This window comes from Callorhinus ursinus, unplaced genomic scaffold (assembly GCF_003265705.2).
Source record: "Callorhinus ursinus isolate GAN/ISIS: 27379988/994484 unplaced genomic scaffold, GSC_fseal_2.0 scaffold38, whole genome shotgun sequence".
Classification (NCBI taxonomy): domain Eukaryota; kingdom Metazoa; phylum Chordata; class Mammalia; order Carnivora; family Otariidae; genus Callorhinus; species Callorhinus ursinus.
Genome location: NW_027397100.1, coordinates 8,072,096 through 8,091,003, shown reverse-complemented (window position 1 = coordinate 8,091,003; position 18,908 = coordinate 8,072,096). Strand labels below are relative to the sequence as shown.

At 36.8% G+C, this 18,908-nt stretch overlaps 1 protein-coding gene and 1 long non-coding RNA gene across 6 annotated transcripts in view; one reads left to right on the top strand and one right to left on the bottom strand.

Annotated features, from left to right (window-relative positions):
* Positions 1-18,908, top strand: part of RALGAPB (Ral GTPase activating protein non-catalytic subunit beta) — an 82,288-nt gene that overhangs the window by 13,776 nt on the left and 49,604 nt on the right. For 2 of the 4 annotated variants that reach the window (XM_073880436.1, XM_073880435.1), the window contains exons 3-11: positions 2,019-2,221; positions 7,284-7,447; positions 9,070-9,256; positions 12,176-12,307; positions 12,977-13,155; positions 14,403-14,551; positions 14,681-14,897; positions 17,119-17,154; positions 18,380-18,581. In XM_073880436.1, the coding sequence (XP_073736537.1) occupies positions 2,019-2,221; positions 7,284-7,447; positions 9,070-9,256; positions 12,176-12,307; positions 12,977-13,155; positions 14,403-14,551; positions 14,681-14,897; positions 17,119-17,154; positions 18,380-18,581 (1,469 nt within the window). The remainder of the gene's footprint in view (positions 1-2,018; positions 2,222-7,283; positions 7,448-9,069; positions 9,257-12,175; positions 12,308-12,976; positions 13,156-14,402; positions 14,552-14,680; positions 14,898-17,118; positions 17,155-18,379; positions 18,582-18,908) is intronic. The other 2 variants (XM_025875733.2, XM_025875732.2) reach the window with 1 other exon arrangement.
* The window catches only part of LOC112827704 (uncharacterized), a 35,271-nt gene that overhangs the window by 438 nt on the left and 15,925 nt on the right, over positions 1-18,908 (bottom strand). The window contains exons 3-4 of one of the 2 annotated variants that reach the window (XR_003209306.2): positions 1,478-1,572; positions 4-61 (exon numbers count right to left, since the gene is read on the bottom strand). This is a non-coding gene — a long non-coding RNA (uncharacterized lncRNA). The remainder of the gene's footprint in view (positions 1-3; positions 62-1,477; positions 1,573-18,908) is intronic. The other variant, XR_012374697.1, reaches the window with a different exon arrangement.

Sequence of the window (18,908 nt, the reverse complement as noted above, 5' to 3'; positions counted from 1 at the left end):
TACCCTGAGGACCAGCGCTTGGCCTGGTGCACTCTCCTCCTGGTGGGTCTGTGATCTTCTCCTGGGAAGAGAAGGCACATTAGTGGATAGAGGTGCTCTGCTGCACTCTTGTTGGTTCTCCTTCCCCACCCTTAAAAAGATACGAGAGAATAGTCCTTGAATCCAGTGTCCTCTAGAATTATACAATTGAACTATTATGGAGGTATCACCAGAGATATTTTCTCTTTTGTCTTTTCATCTGACAATTATGGACTTGCAGTCCCTTTTTAAATCCTTTCTTATGCGTGGTTAAATTCCTCCCACCCTCCTATATTTGTCACAACTTCACTGTAGTGTTATAGCTTTTAAAGTTTATCGCTGTTGCAGATAATATGTATTATATTATCTATGTTACATTGTTGTTACGTAATTTTACCCTTAGTCTTTGTAGTTGTTTTTGAGCTTAAAATTTTCTCTACATGTATTTATCTTACTAGATTCAACTTTTGTTTTAAACTGTTGAAGTCTTTTTGAATCCTGAATTTCTATCTAACAAGTTAGCTGTCCATTTTAGCTTTGTGGTATCTACAGATGGTCAGCCTATAATCTGTTTTTCTCTCTTTTCCTACGTTAAAAATCTCAGCGGGGCCTTTGGCATGCCACTGGGCACCTTCTTCAAAATGATCTTTGTGCATTAACCCGCTGTGTTCTCTCATCTTGTGTTTTAACCACTTATAAATCCAGCTATTCTACTTTCCTCTGGGCCATAAGTCTCCATCCTGTCCAAAGGATATCCCGCATCTAACCACATTTCTTGCTAAAACCCAGGTCCCCCTAGCCAGACAAGGCTATTGATAGTATGGTGAGAGTAGCTTCAGATGTCTAGCTGGAAGACTAGGGCCCAAGTTTTCAGTTTTACCATTTCCACACCAGTGACTTGGGCCAAATTGCTTAATCTTCCTAAGTGTCATTTTTCTTATCTATAAAGTGAGGATAGTGTACCCTCTCACACGGGGTTATTTTGATGGTTAGATGATATTTATGAAAGTTGCTTTGTAAATTGCCAGGGTTATGCAATTGTCCACTGCCTTCATAGTAACCTTGTTAGTAAAGGAATGAAGCTTGTCTGGCATGACTTGTTCTTTTTGAGTAGGCTGGTTCCCAGTGATCATGCTTCCATTTTGTAAGTGCTCACTGATCATCTGCTTAGTAATTTTGTCCCATAGTTTCGTCTGGCATTCACTGAAACTTTCCAGTCTACAGTATCTGGAATATTGTTTCATCCTCTTTTGCAAATTATGCTATTTTCCGTTTCTGCTCATATCGTATTCATTCTTTATGACTGCAGGCAGTGGTTTGGCAGTTTCTTAGGCAAGTTCTCTCAGCCTCTATGATGTGATGCAGATGGGTCAAGAGGCTAGCACTCATTTAGTGCAGCTAAGTGCCTTGTTAAGATCTTACCCAGCTTAAGTCCCTTCTCACTTGTGTTTGTTCTTACCTTTCCATGTTAATTATTTTCTTTGGCAGAAAAAGTCACAGAATAAGAGGTGAGCAGTTAATATTCCTTCCTGTTGCTTGTTAATGTTGCATGATCTGGAAATGGAATATGATTGAATTTATGTATATGATTTCCTAAATAACACACATACCTGTATACAAATTAAAAGGAGAATTATAGCTAAAATTTTCTATTTCTGTGCCTCCAGTCTCTAGGGAAAATCAAGATGGCCTGTTAATTGCTTTTTATTTCACATTGCAAACAATAATAATGTCTAATGGGTAAAAGCCAGCATGGGCTTAATATTTAGAAATAAATAATTTATTTTCTTTTCAAGTATTTTGCTTAGGAAATGTTGTCTGAGTATATTTTATCCATGGAAAGTGCATTCTTGAGAATAAATCTGATGATACGTAGTTGAGATGAATATACTGTCACTTGAGAGGTTTTTGGTAATAAAAGAGGTAAATATTTTAAATCAGTCTACTGAAATATAGTAGGGATGTGTGATAATTCTGTATGTATATTTTCTTTTGTTTAGGTGAAATGGACGATGGAAGTAATTTGCTATGGACTGACCCTTCCATTGGATGGAGAGACTGTAAAATATTGTGTTGATGTATATACAGACTGGATTATGGCTCTAGTATTGCCGAAAGATTCTATTCCATTGCCAGTTATTAAAGAGCCTAATCTATATGTTCAAAGTATACTAAAACACCTGCAAAATCTTTTTGTACCAAGGTAAGCTATACCTGTCTGTCTGGCCTGTTATCAGGATCATAATAAAATATTCATAAATGTTACTTTTTTATATTAATAGCTGATTTCATTGTTAGTCTTTTGAAAAATAACTTTCATTACTGTTCAAAGAATGTATTAATATGAATGATAAGAGAGATGGGCTTATATAATGTTTACTAATAAGTGTTTTTTTTTTTTTAAGATTTTATTTGTTTTTTGACAGAGACGGTGAGAGAGGGAACTCAAGCAGGGGGAGTGGGAGAGGGAGAAGCAGGCTTCCCACTGAGCAGGGAGCCCGATGTGGGGCTCGATCCCAGGATCCTGGGACCATGAACTGAGCCGAAGGCAGACACTTAATGACTGAGCCACCCAGGTGCCCCTTACTAAGTGTTTTTAACAAGTATGTGTTCATTAAAGACTTTTGGTTTCCTTTCTAAGATCTGATAGCTGTTAGATATTAAAATGCTATGACACCTTTCCCCTCCATTCAAAAAACATACTTTTGCCTATCATAATTCTTTTCTAGGCACCTAAGCCTTTACCTTAAAATGAATCTTTCCTATGAGAGAATGAAGACATTGAAGTAAGCAGACTTGAAATTATGGGCAAATTCATAGTAGGCCAAAAGATTATGTTAACAGTTTGTTACTGATTTTTTTCTCCTATCTTCTAAGACAAAGATCTTAAATATCATAATATGTGATAAATACCTTATTTGGGCTTAAAATTTTTTTTCCAGGGGCACCTGGGTGGCTCAGTCAGTTAAGTGTCAGCCTTCAGCTCAGGTCATGATCTCAGGGTCCTGGGATCAAGCCCGCTTGGCAGGGAGTCTGTTTCTCCCTCTCCCCTGCTTGTGCTTTCCCGCTGTTGTACTCTCTCTCTCTCAGATAAATAAATCTTTAAAAAAATTTTTTTTTTCCAATTCTAAAAGATTATATGTCATTGTAAAGAGTTTGGGAAATAGAGAAAATAATGGAGAAGAAAGCATTAATTAGTTTCTTATCCATTCATGAGGATTTCCTTTTTTTTTTTTTTTAAAGATTTTATTTATTCATGAGAGACAGAAAGAGAGAGAGAGAGAGAGGCAGAGGGAGAAGCAGGCTCCCAAGGAGCAGGGAGCCCGATGCGGGACTCGATCCCAGGACCCTGGCATCATGACCTGAGCCAAAGGCGGACGCTTAACCATCTGAGCCACCCAGGCGCCCCATGAGGATTTCCTTTAAGAAAAACCTGTCTTTAGCGATTTCTTAATATCTTTGAAAGAGGCAAAGAGGCTTACTTCCTTTTGGAAAAGTTCTTGTTACAGCTTTTTCTTTATCAGCTGGTGAGGGACTTTGAATCATCCAAAAACCACTCTATAAATTTTAACTTTTTAAATTTAGAAGGAAGTTTACTTTGGGGGCACCTCTCTGGCTCAGTCGGTAGAGCATGCAACTCTTGATCTCAGGGTTGTGAGTTCAAGCCCCACATGTGGCATAGAGTTTACTTTAAAAAATTGTTATTATTTTTTAAAATTTTATTTATTTATTAGTGAGTGAGAGAGAGCATGAGCAGAGGGGAGGGGCAGAGGGAGAGGGACAAGCAGACTCCCCACTGAGCAGGGAGCCCAGCTCAGGGCTGGATTCCAGGATCCCAGGATCATGACCTGAGCCGAAGGCAGATGCTTAACTGACTGAGCCACCTAGGTGTCCCCCCCCAAAAAAAATTTTTTTAAAGAGTTTTAGAAGATTACTTTGTAAAATTTGAATTAAAAAAAAATTTCATTGAGGGGCACCTGGGTGGCTCAGTCGTTAGGCATCTGCCTTCAGCTTGGGTCATGATCCCAGGGTCCTGGGATCGGGCCGCACATCGGGCTCCCTGCTCAGCGGGAAGCCTGCTTCTCCCTCTCCCACTCCCCCTGCTTGTGTTCCCTCTCTCGCTGTGGCTCTCTACATCAAATAAATAAATAAAATCTGTAAATAAAAAAAAAAATCTCATTGAGAACTGTGATGTGTAGGATCAAGTATAAACTCCTTGCCTTGTGTGACATGCTGGCTATAATCTAGCCAGATTATCTGCTGCTAATTCTGCATGAGCCCTGCTCATTGGTCAGACTCATAAATTATACATTCCCTGAAGACTCCTTAATGATCTTCCACATCTTCACCTGCCCTTTTGTCTTTTTCTGCCTCTTCTTCCTCTCCTAGTTGTCCACATCTCACTCTTGTTGGTTCATCTTAAATCCTGCCTTATAAAAAGAAGCCTTACTTGACCATCCAGACCCACAGTCATCATACCTTTTCTGAACCAGTGTTACTTCCTGTGTCACTCTTTTATGTCTTCACTGTTTTATTGTTTATCTTTTAAAATGTGTGTGTCTCATTTCCCCAGCTAACCATCTGGAAGGCAAGAATTAGGTTGTACATATTTTGGGCTTCCATAGTACCTGGTGCAGTCCTTACATTACTTTAGGTGTGAATTAAATATTAGTTGCTTATTATTTATTGATTTCAAATAGAAGTAGTAATAGGAAGTAGTTGGCCATGATTAGCATATTATTTGTGTCTAAGCAGGCTCTTCTAAAATGGTGTAATAGTTTTAATGCTTTTGTCACTCCATGTAGGAGACTAATTTACTGGCCTTTTTCCTTGGGCATGGGACAGTCTGATGAGTAGTATTGTCACTGTGTTTCTTTCCTTTTTGTACTCTTACCACCTCTCTGTGCTCAATTCATTTGTATTGATGAAAAATATCAATGGCATTTGAGTTAATTAGGCTTTTGCTTTTTTTCCCTTTTGAGAACATGAGTCCCTTGTTCATTAGCTTGTTTTCTCAAGAGTGTGTGTGCATTCTTTGGAGAGGATATTGAACTGCTGAGTACTAGAGTTCTCCTGGCCAACAGTGTCTTAGGGGGCTGAATATTTTCAGCGCTAAGTATTGGGAGGTATGATCTTCTCTCCCTTTATTGGAAGTATCAGGGTTGTTTTTTTTTTTTTTTAATTCAGATCACAAAATTGTCATCAAGTTTACTTAGTTGTTTTTATAAAAAGTGACACTCAGAAGAAACTTTTTAACCACTTTGCTAGAGATAAGTCGGGGGTAACCTTTCTCTTTTTGCCTATCAGTTTGATCTCTTTTTTGTTTGCATGATTGAGTGAAGAGTGAAGAGTGAATCATCTTTTAAAATCGATTAGGGTTTTCATTGCTCAAATATAATGTAGTTTAAAAAATGTAATATTCTTCTAAAGCAGTGGTTGGCAAACTTTTTTGATAAGTTGACAAACTTTTTGATAAAGACCCAGATAGTAAAATTGTGGGCTATATAGTGTCTGTTCTGACTACTCAACTCTGCTGATATAGAGAAAGCAGCCATAGATAATGTATAAATGAATGAACATGGCAGTGTTCCAATAAAACTTCAATAAAAACAGGTGGCCGTCCAGATTTGACCCATGGGCTGTAGTTCACAGCCCTCGTTCTAAGAACAGTTTTTCTGAGGATCACAAGTTCTTTTTGAAAACATTGGGAAAGGAAAATCTCTGGTGTGTAGACCTTTCTGTTTATTTTTTGGTAAAGATGATTTTGTTTCTCTTAGCTTTAGAAACTTCGACACTGCTCCTGAATTTAGGTCTTCTTAGTGAGGCTACAGTTGCCTACAGAGCAGATGTTTCCTTTTGTATTAGCAGACAGGTACCTGGAAATAGTGGGTAGGCCTAGGTTACTAGCTTGGAGTCTTATCGCTAGCTTGGAAGAGTGTCAACCCCAGAGCTATTCTTATTTCTTATTCTGGACTTCTTGTATGGCTAGATGAGATTTGGGGCTATTACATAGTTTTGTACTGTTCTTCAAGTAGCCAGAGCAACAGACACAAACTTGAGACTCATCGCTTCACATGAACTGGATTCACCACCAGCTGAACGTGGGACATCTCCCAGCTCTTTGGGGGTCTTTGTCTTTCCTAGGTGAATGTCTCATTTTACTCTTGGTAGGACTTCTTTAGGAAAAACTGATTGGTGTCATTTGTTTGCAACTGTAGGATAAGTGTCTGGTTTTCTGGGCCATGGCCCAGAATCTGAGACCCTTCTATGGTCAGGTTGGGGCGGGAGTGGTAAGGCCACTCACTTCATTTTCTGGATTTTTTGAGGAAGCTCTGTTTTATCAGTTCTTTGTGACATGTCATAATATAAGAACTTGCCCTTGAGATTTATTTCAGTAATATTAGTTACTTGTCTTAGGTTTCACATAGGAGGTCTGGAGGCCAACTCACCACTCATTTACGCAGTGAGTTTCCTACTATTCTCAAAATTCTCAGGTGGTCCACTTTGGAAAGTAGGGATAAGGGGCTGGGGCTTGGACCTCTTTCTTCAACTCTAGCTCCAATACTTTGATCTATTTTATTCTCTTGAGAAAAAAATGGTCCTGTCAACTAAAGAGAGTTATAAAATTTTTTTCTAGGGTATCTTGGGAACCATTGGAACCCCCATCTTAGGTTAAGTTGCCTTTTTTATTAGAACAGCAGTAGCAGGGTGCTCGTTTCTGAGGCAGTTGCCTCCATACCTCATCAGTTTCAGGGACCTGTGAGGATATTCCACTGGGTCCATAGGCTCTTCTCTAGCAGACATTAGCTTCAAAGGGACTGTGATCACTATGAATTCACATTCTAAATTCTCGTGAATGTGTGTTTAAAAATTTTTAAAAAGAACACAAAGGCCATTCTGCTTCATTGTGAGCAACAGAAGGGGCTGTGGGTATTTACTCATTCACTCAGCAGAAAATGGTGTGCCTGTTATGTGTCAGGCACATTTTAGACTTAGAAAATCCAGAGGTGAAGCTTACATTCTACTGTTCCCCCCGTCCCCAGGAGCTTTTCAAGCTCTCATAGGAATGGTAGGTTGAGATCCCAGAATGCCAAACTGTATGGTGGCAAAATATCTTTGAACTGAAGAGGCTGCACCTTGTCCTGTCCTCTGATGCTCTTAGGGAGTGTCATTGGACCATTGCTTGCTGTGTCCGTAAGTCGCCTGTCCTCAAGCCTTTGCTTTCTCTCCTCAAGGCTTGTCAGTGATATGTCTGTCTTCTTCAGACAGGAACAGGGCTCCAGTCAGATCCGACTATGCTTACAGGTCCTGAGAGCCATTCAGAAACTGGCCCGTGAGTCATCCATCATGGCACGAGAAACGTGGGAAGTCTTACTGTTGTTTCTTCTGCAGATTAATGACATACTTCTAGCCCCACCAACTGTTCAAGGTCTGTTTATGTTTTTTCTAATTTATTTCTGAGCTCTGGATACAATTCACTTTAAACTCAATGAATAGTAGACTCATTAGGGATTTACAATTTGGCATGACATTTGACAAACCAAGGTTAACAGGTCTTAGAATGGAAGCCCTGATAGGTACAACATGAAGTTATTTTACTTTCAGTGATGATTTTGCTAATGTAGGGAGAGACTCAGTGCATTAATGCATATTTGATAATGATACGAACAGTAGGTTTTGTTTAGTCTATTAAGATAAAGCCTATATAAGAAACAACTTAACTAAAGTAGAACCTGTAAGTACTGTACCTGATTACAAAGTAGTTATCAAAGTAGACACTGAAAACTTGACAGCTACAGAAGATATTTTGTTCAGCAAATGAAACATACAAAATCTTAAGGGTTCTATTTGGAGATATGACAGTATGCCACTCATTACCTTGTCATTAAGAAGCCTCCAGTTTTATGCCTTCAGATTGTATTGTAGAGGCCCTGCTGTGTATGTTACAGCACAGTGTACACGAATTGTAAGTTGATATTCTAGTTCTAGGTTCCCTTGTTGCCTATTCATCTGTGTAGTCTCTTACTACAGACATGCAAATGTGCACTTGTGATCTTGCACAAATGCAGTGTCCAGGAAAATATCTAAAGGAAATCACAGAATTCCACTGTTGACAGTGAGTCCATAGTAGGAATACCTTGTCTGTTATGATGATAGCTAGCCAGTCATTGACTCATTAGCTCTTTGGTACACAGTCTCCATGCCAGGGATCTCAGCAACTCAACGCAGGCAATTTCTCCCCTTCTGGGGCTCATTATTGTTGAAACTTCATTTTTGCTTATTTGAAATATGCATCCTTATAACTTTTCCTACTAATCCCAAGTTTGCCTTGTGGAGCTATGCAGAGCACAGACTACTGCTTTTCTCCCTAGTTCCGGGGCTCAGAGCAGAGGAACAGGTCTGTTTTTCATGGTTGAGGCTCTGTCCTGCACAGCACTGGTCCTTTTGCTCCCTTCTTTGTCTCCCTCTCCCTGAAGGGTAGCTTTCAAACACCTGAAAGTTTTACAACAAAGGTTGGAGGTAGAAAGACCTGGGTATTTATTTGCTCTGATTCCTTCACTTACTGACTTTGTAAACTCAGAGGTTACTTAAATTTTCTCATCTAAGTTTTCTCTTCTTCAAAATGGGTTTAATTGATAATTGATAAAAGATATAACTATCTATCTTGCAGAATTAATGTGAGGAATATGTGAGGTCATGTGCATAAACCAGTCAGCACAGAAACTGACCCAGTAGTCACACATCCTAGACATTCGTCCTTCCCCTTCTCCTCTGTGTCTGTCCCACTTGCTGGAAGATAAAGATCTTTGATAAGAACCAAGCAGGGCGACTTGAAAACTTTATAAATGATAATTGGTTGATGTAGTCATGATTTTCTTCATAGGAGCTCCTAAGAATAGTTTCTCATTCTTAACTTATTAAGTGGCTATTTGAAAGTCAGAACTTAACATTGCAGTTATTTTGATTTTTGACCACTTATCCTGAATCAATGAATTAAAGTTTTTTCTTTAAAAATGAGTATGCCAAAGATGTTTTCTTTTTGTTGGTAAGGTGGCATTGCTGAGAATCTAGCAGAGAAGTTGATTGGTGTTCTCTTTGAGGTTTGGTTACTAGCTTGTACTCGGTGCTTCCCAACACCACCTTACTGGAAAACAGCCAAGGAGATGGTGGCAAACTGGAGGCACCACCCGGCAGTGGTGGAGCAGTGGAGCAAGGTCACCTGTGCGCTCACTTCAAGGTAGGTCACTATCATTGACTTGCCTTCCTTCATCTACCTGATCTAAGGCAGCTTCTCCTAGTTCCATGTGTTCCTGGAATTCATGGAATATGTTGTGAAAAGCCCGTATCCTGTGTCTGTTATTACTTGTATTTTAGGTACAGAATCAAACCACTTCTTAAAAATGGATATAGCAGTTTGGCTAGTGCCTGGCAAATTTAAAACCTTTCAGATTAAGCAAGTATGGAGAAAAATTCTGTACCCTGCCTCCCTTGCCAAAATCCCATTCTTAATCTGATTGCTAAAATACCATGATTATTATTTTAAAAAAACCATAGAGGGGCGCCTGGGTGGCTCAGTCGTTAGGCGTCTGCCTTGGGCTCAGGTCATGATCCCAGGGTTCTGGGATCGAGCCCCACATTGGGCTCCGTGCTCTGCGGGGGGGCCTCCTTCTCCCTCTCCCACTCCCCCTGCTTGTGTTCCCTCTCTCACTGTGTCTCTCTCTGTCAAATAAATAAATAAAATCTTTTAAAAAATAAAAATAAAAAAATGAAAAAACCATGGAAAGGTATGAAAAAAGTTAAGTTCACTAGAAATCCTATTATATATATTTATACATAATTTTACAGAAATGAGACCATCCTATAATGTGCTATATTATAACCCAAGTAGGTAGTTTGTTACAATAATTTTACCTTTTTTACCATTTATATATCATGTGAGTAAACTTTAGGCTTTATTTTTTTTCAGACTTGTTTTATTTCAATTCTACATATTTTTTTCCTTACAGATTTTATTTATTTATTTGAGAGAGAGTAGAGAGAGAGCACAAGAGCAAGGTGAGGGGCAGAGGGAGAAGCAGACTCCCTGCTGACCAGGGAGCCTGATGCAGGGCTCGATCCCAGGACCCCAGAATCATGACTTGAGCTGAAGGCAGATGCTTTTAACTGACTGAGCCACCCAGGCGCCCCCAACTCTACATATTTTAATATGTAACTCTTAAAGATGAGGATTCTTTTTAAAACATAATCACGGTACCATTATCATACCTAAAAAATTTTAACAGTTCTTTAATATCAGTTAACCATTCAATGTTTAAATTTCCCTTGCATGCCTCCTGTTTTTTTCTTTTTATGGTTGATTCCATTGAATCAAAACAAGCAAGGTTCTTAAGCCTCTCTTAAACTGTAGGTTCCTACTCTCTTATTTTTATTTCTTTGGGGTTTTTGTTGTTGAAGAAACTGGGTTGTTTGTCTTAGAGTGCTTCCACATTCTGAACTTTTCTGATTATGTGCTGGTGGTGTTAATGTTTCTCTGTCCTCTGTGTTTCCTGTCAGCTGGCATTTAGATCTAGAGACTTGATCTGATTTAGATTTGATGAGGGGAGAGCAGTGTGAAGGCAGGAACAAATAACTTATACGTAGCATTATGTATCAGAAGGTAGACTGGTCTTTTTCTGAGTTAATGAAATGTTTATGTTTATATCTTTATCACTATTTAAGGTAAAAAAATGGAAGTTTTGGAATATTCTTTTTATTCTGTTACATTGTAGTGAATGTCAAAATTATAAATCTATTTTTAAATAATACTTAATTGAGTTTAAATCAAAAATTAAAGGAAAAAAACCAAAAATTTTTAGCAATCAAGAACAAGTCATCTAAATAATACCTGTATCATGTTAAATAAATCAACTAATTTCTGCTCCAAAAAAATAAATAATACTTCTTTTTATGTTGATTATAAAAGCAATACATGCTTAAAATAGAAAATTTGGAAGATATAGGGAAAAATATCCATCACCTACAGATAACCAGTGTTAACATTTTAATGTATTTTTTCCATTTCTCTTTATTAAAAAAAATTGAGATTATTCTATATAGTATTGTTATCTGTTTTTTTAATTTGATTCTTGTCCCATTAATTACAAGTGCCTTTTCCATTCTTAAATCCGGAGATCATATTTTTAATGCCTTTGTAGTTTTTCATTATATAAATGAAATTATAATTTATTTAATAATTTAATTGTTTAGACATTTATGTTCTTCAAAAATATTGTTGTATGAATACTTTATACAAAATCTGTGTGTATTCTGGTTATTTCAGTAAGATGTAATTTCTAGGTATAAGATGATTGAGTCGAAGGGCTTTGAACAGTTTAAATACATTTGGAATAGTACTATTAAATTAAGTAATTGAATTGTTGAATTGAATTACTTTTAAGGTACACTATAAATTCTGAAGTTCATGCAAGTTATAGAGCAGTTATGGATAAATTACAGCTTAGTTGTGTTGAAGGAGTTTGCAGTGGGATGAATCTTAAAAATAATTTAAATAATTTATTTATAATTATATAACTGTAAACAGCAGTTTCATATTATGATTATACAGTTTACTCATGTTATTTGCAATTATTCATAAATAAAAATTTAAAAATAATTCATAATTTGATAATATATGGTTTGTAATTTTATAATGAAATTATGAAATTATATCACATAATTTTATATATTACATATTATATATTAAAAAGCTATTATATAAAGTAAGATCATAATGTGATATATATCTAATGTATAACATTATATATATAGTTTTATAAATTATAGATACGCTTATAAATTATATAACAAAATATAAATAGGTATGTAACTAAATAACAAATAATTTTTAAAATAAATACATTGTTCAAATGTTTAAACATTTTTTTTAATCTTACAAAACTGGAAATCCTCTTATAGTTTGTTTCTTATCAACAAGCGTTTTCATTTATCTTATTCACTTCTGTGAGGTATAATACACATCATCTATTTTCTCTTGTATTTCTGTTATCATATTTTAATACTTAGTATTTTAATACTTAATACATATTTTAATACTTTAATATATTTTTCATTTTGCTAAGAAAGGAACTTGGTGTTATGCATTTTTTTTGTATTTCAGATTGCTACGCTTTACGTATGGTCCTTCATTTCCTCCATTTAAAGTTCCTGATGAAGATGCCAGTCTGATCCCTCCTGAAATGGATAACGAGTGTGTAGCACAGACATGGTTTCGCTTCTTACATATGTTAAGGTACTATTATTTAGTATCGTGTGTGCTCTTTCCCCGGTGTCTTAGGGCAGGAACCATGCTGTAACTTTTGTGTTGGTGCTCAGTGTGTGACGGCTAAGTACAGCCCTCAGGTGGAGCCACAATGGACAATAGGTCCATCTATATCATTGCCTCCTGCTCTCCCTGTCCCAGCAGAGTCAGGCTGCCCTCAGCTGCACTCAGTCTACAGTCTCTAGAAGCTTGTCCCCTGTGGTACATGTAACATTTGTTCTCATGCCTACTGATGCAGCCTGGATATTATCTCTCCCAGGACCTGCTCTCTCTTTATAGTAATTCTGTTCAGTTCAGTTTTATTGCTTCTTACTTTTCTCTCTACTAGCTATATCCTTGTGTCCTGTGGAACTTTTGTTCTGTTGCATACTGCCCTAATTCTTAAACCATTTTCTCTCCATATCTTCTCATTCTCGTTTGACTGGCCTCATTTTTCTATTTGTGTATTAGTGATTCTAAATTACCCTTTTTATAAATTAGGGAGGAATGTTAACTATTCTCTTTTTTCCCAGTTTGTGTCTTTCATGTTTCAGTGATTACAGTTTTTTTTAAAATGTCTTTTTCTATGATCATTTTCTATTTTCCTTTAAAATTAGAAAGGCTTTCTGTGTAATTAATTCTTTTTCTCTGTTTTCATAGTAATCCCGTGGATTTGAGTAACCCGGCCATTATAAGCTCAACTCCCAAATTTCAGGAACAGTTCTTAAATGTGAGCGGAATGCCACAAGAATTGAATCAGTATCCCTGCCTTAAACATCTGCCTCAAATATTTTTTCGTGCCATGCGTGGTATCAGCTGTCTGGTGGATGCATTCTTAGGTGAATTTTGTGTATGTTGCTAAATGTTTGGAGACCTACATGTAGATAACTCTAGAGTGTAGATTTAGAAACTATTATGGAAAGCCCAAAGAAAAAGATGAACAGATTTGATTACAAATGACAAAGAAGGAAGAATTATTTGCAACAAATATAATAGTTGAAGGCTTTCGTTGTCTTTATATAAATAGATCAAAATATGTTAAGAAAAAGAATAAGACTTGGTAGATATATGGACAAAGGATATGAATAAATGATTTGCGGAAGGGATAAGTTCATTCTCGCTAGTAATCCAAGAAAATACAGATTAAAATACATTAGGTATCATTTTTTTGTGTGTCACTGGGAAGCAGATTAGACCTTTTGTGAACCACTGTTTTAAACCATTTTGGGGCGACTGAGTGGCTCAGTCAGGTAAGTGTCTGCCTTCGGCTCAGGTCATGATCCCAGGGTCCTAGGATCAAGCCCCGTATCGGGCTCCCTGCTCGGTTGGGGGCCTACTTCTCCCTCTCCCTCTGCCTGCCACTCCCCTTGCTTGTGCGCTCGCTCTCAAATAAATGAAATCTTTAAATCCATTTTTCACATTTTAGGAATATGAAAAGTCAGTATTTTTAACCTACCGAAAGGCAATGATATTTAATACCTATTTTTTCCAAAACATTTATTATGTGCACTTGTTAATACATTACATAGGTAATATATTATTCAAATTAAGTTTGGCCACATAACAACCAAAAATACCAGTGGTTTGAACAAGGTAGTTTATTTTCACATATGGTAAGGCCAGGGCTAGGCAGTATAGGGCTGCTATAGCTACTCCATTATTGTAAGGGACCCGAGGCCCTTCTATCTTGTGGCTCTTTGTGTACTCTTTCATGGGCCGTGATGGTTAAATGAGTTCCAACCATCCTGTTCAGGAATTAGGAAGGGAGGAGAGTCTGTACTTGATTGGTCTTTTTAAGATTTCTTGGAGTACCCACCCAACAATCACCCACTTCTGTATGGTCAGGACATGGCCACATACATAGCTGTAAGGGAGGCTAGAAAATGTAGTTGTGTATTTGGGGTAGCCATGTCCAGCTAAAATTTGTGTTCTATAACTCAGGAAGAAAGAACGAACAGATACTGGGAGGCAGCTAGCAGTGTCTGCTATGGTCTGTCCTGAGCCTTCACTGGTGTTATTTGAGGCAGATTTTCTAACCACATGTTTGAAACTATGAAGAATAACTCCATTTGTTTTTTTCTTAAAGGCATATCTAGACCCCGATCAGACAGTGCTCCTCCAACACCCGTGAATAGATTAAGTATGCCTCAAAGCACTGCTGTCAATACCACCCCACCACATAACCGGAGGCACCGGGCTGTTACTGTGAATAAGGCCACCATGAAGACAAGCACAGTAAGAGTTTTCGTCTCCATTATTATGCTGTATAAAGTTGACTTTTTAATCTGCCAACATTTTAGAAAAGTCCTGCGGTTTTCTCAAACTTTTCTTGAGTGTGGATATATTGTTGTACTCCTCTAACAGGTTAGTACTGCTCATGCCTCGAAAGTTCAGCACCAGACATCCTCCACCTCTCCTCTGTCAAGTCCCAATCAGACTAGTTCTGAACCCCGGCCACTGCCTGCCCCTCGGAGACCAAAGGTTAACAGCATCTTGAATCTCTTTGGATCATGGTTATTTGATGCAGCATTTGTTCACTGTAAACTTCATAATGGGATAAACAGAGACAGCAGCATGACTGGTAAATATTGCTCAAGAAATATGTTATCACTTTTTTCTTTTCTTTTTTTTTCTTTTTAATCTTTCCTACCTGCAAGATTAATATGTAAAAGCTCTCTGTCTCTGACCAAGCAGTGTCTTGTGTTTAACCCCTTCCAGCTGCAGTAACAGAATTTGGAAGTTTTCCTACCTGTCCTTTTTATGTCTGTTCTATGAGGTTTGGCTTTTGTCTGGTTTTATTAGACACACTTCAGGTTAGCCACTTTTTGTTGAATCAAATTCCTTTCAATAGGTGGCCGGAAGTTCCCTTCATGTCAGCCAGGATAATAATATTGATAGTAAGAATTAAAGATTTTGACCAGAAATTTATTCACAAGAAGTGTTTTCTTAGATGCTGACAGCCATTCACTTGTTAGTACATAAAATATTAGAAAATTTCTGCTTCATCAAAAACTCTTCTCAGGTTTTAGTCTAGGGAACTTGATTTCAGGGCACACTTTCAAAAATACCATTTGCTCTGGAACTAAATAAGACTGGTGGCGAATTAATAACTCAACCCTGATATCTTCATTTAGATTTTATTACAGAAATGACACTATTTAAATGAAATCTGATTGTACTTGGAAGTAGTGGCATAGCGTGCAGGATGGGAATGTGGGGTAGTGCAGAATGTACTGGATATTTATGACATGTCTTATAGAGAACAGTAATCATGGATAGCATTTATTGAGCTGCAATGACTTTGTGCCCAGACACCACGTTATGTGCACTAATGAGTGTACTGGTTGTTTGGTAAGAAAGCACTTTTCCAACTGGGGTTTGATGTAGGTTGAGAGAAAAGGATGCCTAATTGCTTTAGTTTATGCATCTCTAGGGAGAATATTAGTTCCAAGGATTAAAACTAATATGATGACCATAAAGGTCTCTGCTTTCTCTCAGAAATGCATTCTTAGCTATTATGAATCATCTCAGAACTAAGGTCTATATGAGCATTATACATGTATAATCATTTTGGATGTCCTTACAGATCTTTTAAATAATTTAAAAAGGTGTGAATATGAAGATATTTTTGGGAGTATAACTTGAGATTGCATGTTTGAGTTTACAGATTCCTTTGTTTATTTTCTTCAAATTCAGACACTTTATATTCTACCATTTCCATATTATATTTTATTTATAAGTTTGAAAGTAGTGCTTATGTATGGAAAGTAAATGTACTTATGACTAAATGAAAACTTTTAGAAAACCATTTTTGGCTTATATTTTCTTATGTTCATGTGCCTTATATCTTGAGTTTTCTGAACCATGTTTATATTTATTAATTTGTATTGTATTTTCTAGAATGAATCAGTCATATTTTTAATTTTTATTTTTATTAAGGTGCAATTCTTATAACTGTAACTTTTGGGTATCATGCTGTTGACACTAAAATCCCTGAATCCAGAATGGCTCAGTCTCCTGCCTCCTTGGTGGGCTTGCTTAAAAGGAATATACAGATCTTCTCACTCTCTAGGGAATTTGTAACAGCTTTGCTCACCCTCTTGTGCCAAAAGATGGATAATTCAGATAATATGTGGGCAACTAATTTTTACTTTTAACTCTTAACACCTTCCTTGGTACGGAAAAGATCGAAGCTCCTCTTTCCCCTATTGTGTTTGGAGATGAGAAAGGCTGTTACATTACCCAGGAGCTAGGAGGTGTCCTGGTATTTCACTGAATTTGAGTGCTATTGGGTGCTGCTCTTGAAGTCGTGGGGGTGGGGTTGGAGGGGCGGGGGTGGAAGGTTCGGAAATACTAACACTGTTAGTCTGTTTTCTAAGTACTGGCTGCCATCAAGGAATTCTGCCTTGCAGTTCACCTCTAACTTAAAATGTTTGCTTCTATGAACTGGTTAGCTCTAGACTGATGTGACATTACACTGTAGTTTGTGAAAGTAACATTGAGCTGGGAAGGGTTAATGAACTAAAATTTTAATGCACGTTATTGGCAGTTCAAAACCTCAATTCTTTGTAGTTGTGTAATTTTCTTTGTTCATTGTTTTGCATGATACAAAAATCATAATTTTGGATCTGAATGCACAATTTCCTGTTTTTGAACTAGCTTGTGGTATCATAAAGCTTTTAATCTAACTTTTAAAAAGCTAAAAAGCTTCTTAACTTATTGTAAAATTTCACCATCTTTAAAGTATTTTATAATTACTGCTGTCCTTTGATTTGTTTCCATTTATTTCTATTATCTTGCAGCATCTTTTATCCAAATTCTTCTTTCTTATAAATCTTGTAAGTAGGAACCAGAAGCTTCTCCTTAATTGCAGTCATGTTTTTATTTTTTTCATAATTCCATTAAAAAATTTGATTGTCATTGTCTCTTGTAGTTTTTGCACTTGGGAAGAAAAATACTTTTCTGTGTTTTGAATGGGGAAGATTGTTGGCAAAAGCAAATTAATCTGCCTGAATCAGTCCCATTATTTCTGTACACTAGTCTGGTCATGTCATGAATTCCAGGACTTTGCACTAACTGTGTTTTGGCTTTTTTATTTTTTTTTTTAAAGCTTTAAGCTTATTTTTATACAGATTTAGTGTTTGATTTGTATGCATTCTGCATGTAGTGTTTTTCAAATGTATTATTGCTGGATAGCTTATTCAGGACTAAAAATGGCTCATGGGAAGTTGCATAAAGATTTATGCTTGACTCTGCATTCTATTAAAACTATTACAAAATAATTTAAACATTTCATGTAGAGTGATAAAAGATTTCAGAGTGATTATTCAATACACTGTGAAATCTTTTGTTAAAAATAAAAGCAACAAAAGCAACTTTCAAAGGGCTTCTGTTTCAGTGACAACGAATGACCATGATAATCTTTCTTACCAATCCAATTTTCTGATTTATCAACCTCAAGTTAGCTGCTGTCTGTGGTTGTTAAAATTCATTCTCATTTTGCTTGGTTGGGCGATTCTTTGGTGTGTGTTTTGGATTTGGGTGGGTGGTGGGAATGCTCTCTCTTCCTCCCTCCCCATTTCTCATCCTTACTTTGCCCTCTCCCTAAAGTATACAAACTGGCATGGGCTTGCCCATTCACTTATGATGTCTGTCTGGGATAATGTGTAAATTGAAGTAGCTATTTTTCTTAATGTTTAAGCATCATTCTACAGGGGGAGGAAAAAGCAGAATAAATAATAGAAAAGCCAAATTCTTTTATTATATATCTGTATTGACATACAGATATATACACATGTACTCTGCTGATCAAAAATTCAGTTGAAAAATGCTTCTAGTAGAATCTATTAAACTGATAATACTAGTGTAAATTAATTGTTGCCATTTTCAAAGAAGATTTCAGAGAGCCCCTTTTAAAAAAATTAAGACGTAGTTGCCAAACAAAAGCATTATTCTATTTAAGTAACAATTTAATGACACCAACATTTGATCTTTGTGTCCAGGGTCCCATGAGCCTATTTGCATATTGACAAATATAATAAATTGCTCCTTTTCTCTCCTCAGCCATTACAACACAAGCTAGCATGGAGTTTCGACGGAAAGGGTCACAAATGTCCACAGACACCATGGTTTCCAATCCTATGTTTGATGCAAGTGAATTTCCTGATAACTATGAAGCAGGAAGAGCTGAGGCTTGTGGGACACTGTGTAGGATTTTTTGTAGCAAGAAGACTGGAGAAGAGATTCTGCCAGCTTATTTATCCAGGTCTTAGAATTTTTTCGTTTATTTTTCCATTTATATAGTTTTGATAGTGAAACTCTTATAGTATGGCTTGGTAGGCTGAAGTGATAAGTAAATTTTGGTCTGAAATACTTGCAAATGTCTGTAAGTAATTGGAATTTTTGCTGGAAATTCTTGCATTTTACCTGCCTCATCAAATTTGGTAAAGATCCTTAAGATGCTTTTTATTTTAGAAGTATTATTTATTTCATTATATTTTACTTTTATTAATGATGGAGAGATTTGGAAGGATCACATTACTTAAATTTTTAGCACAGTATTAGGGCACTATAAATGGTCCAGAAATGTTAG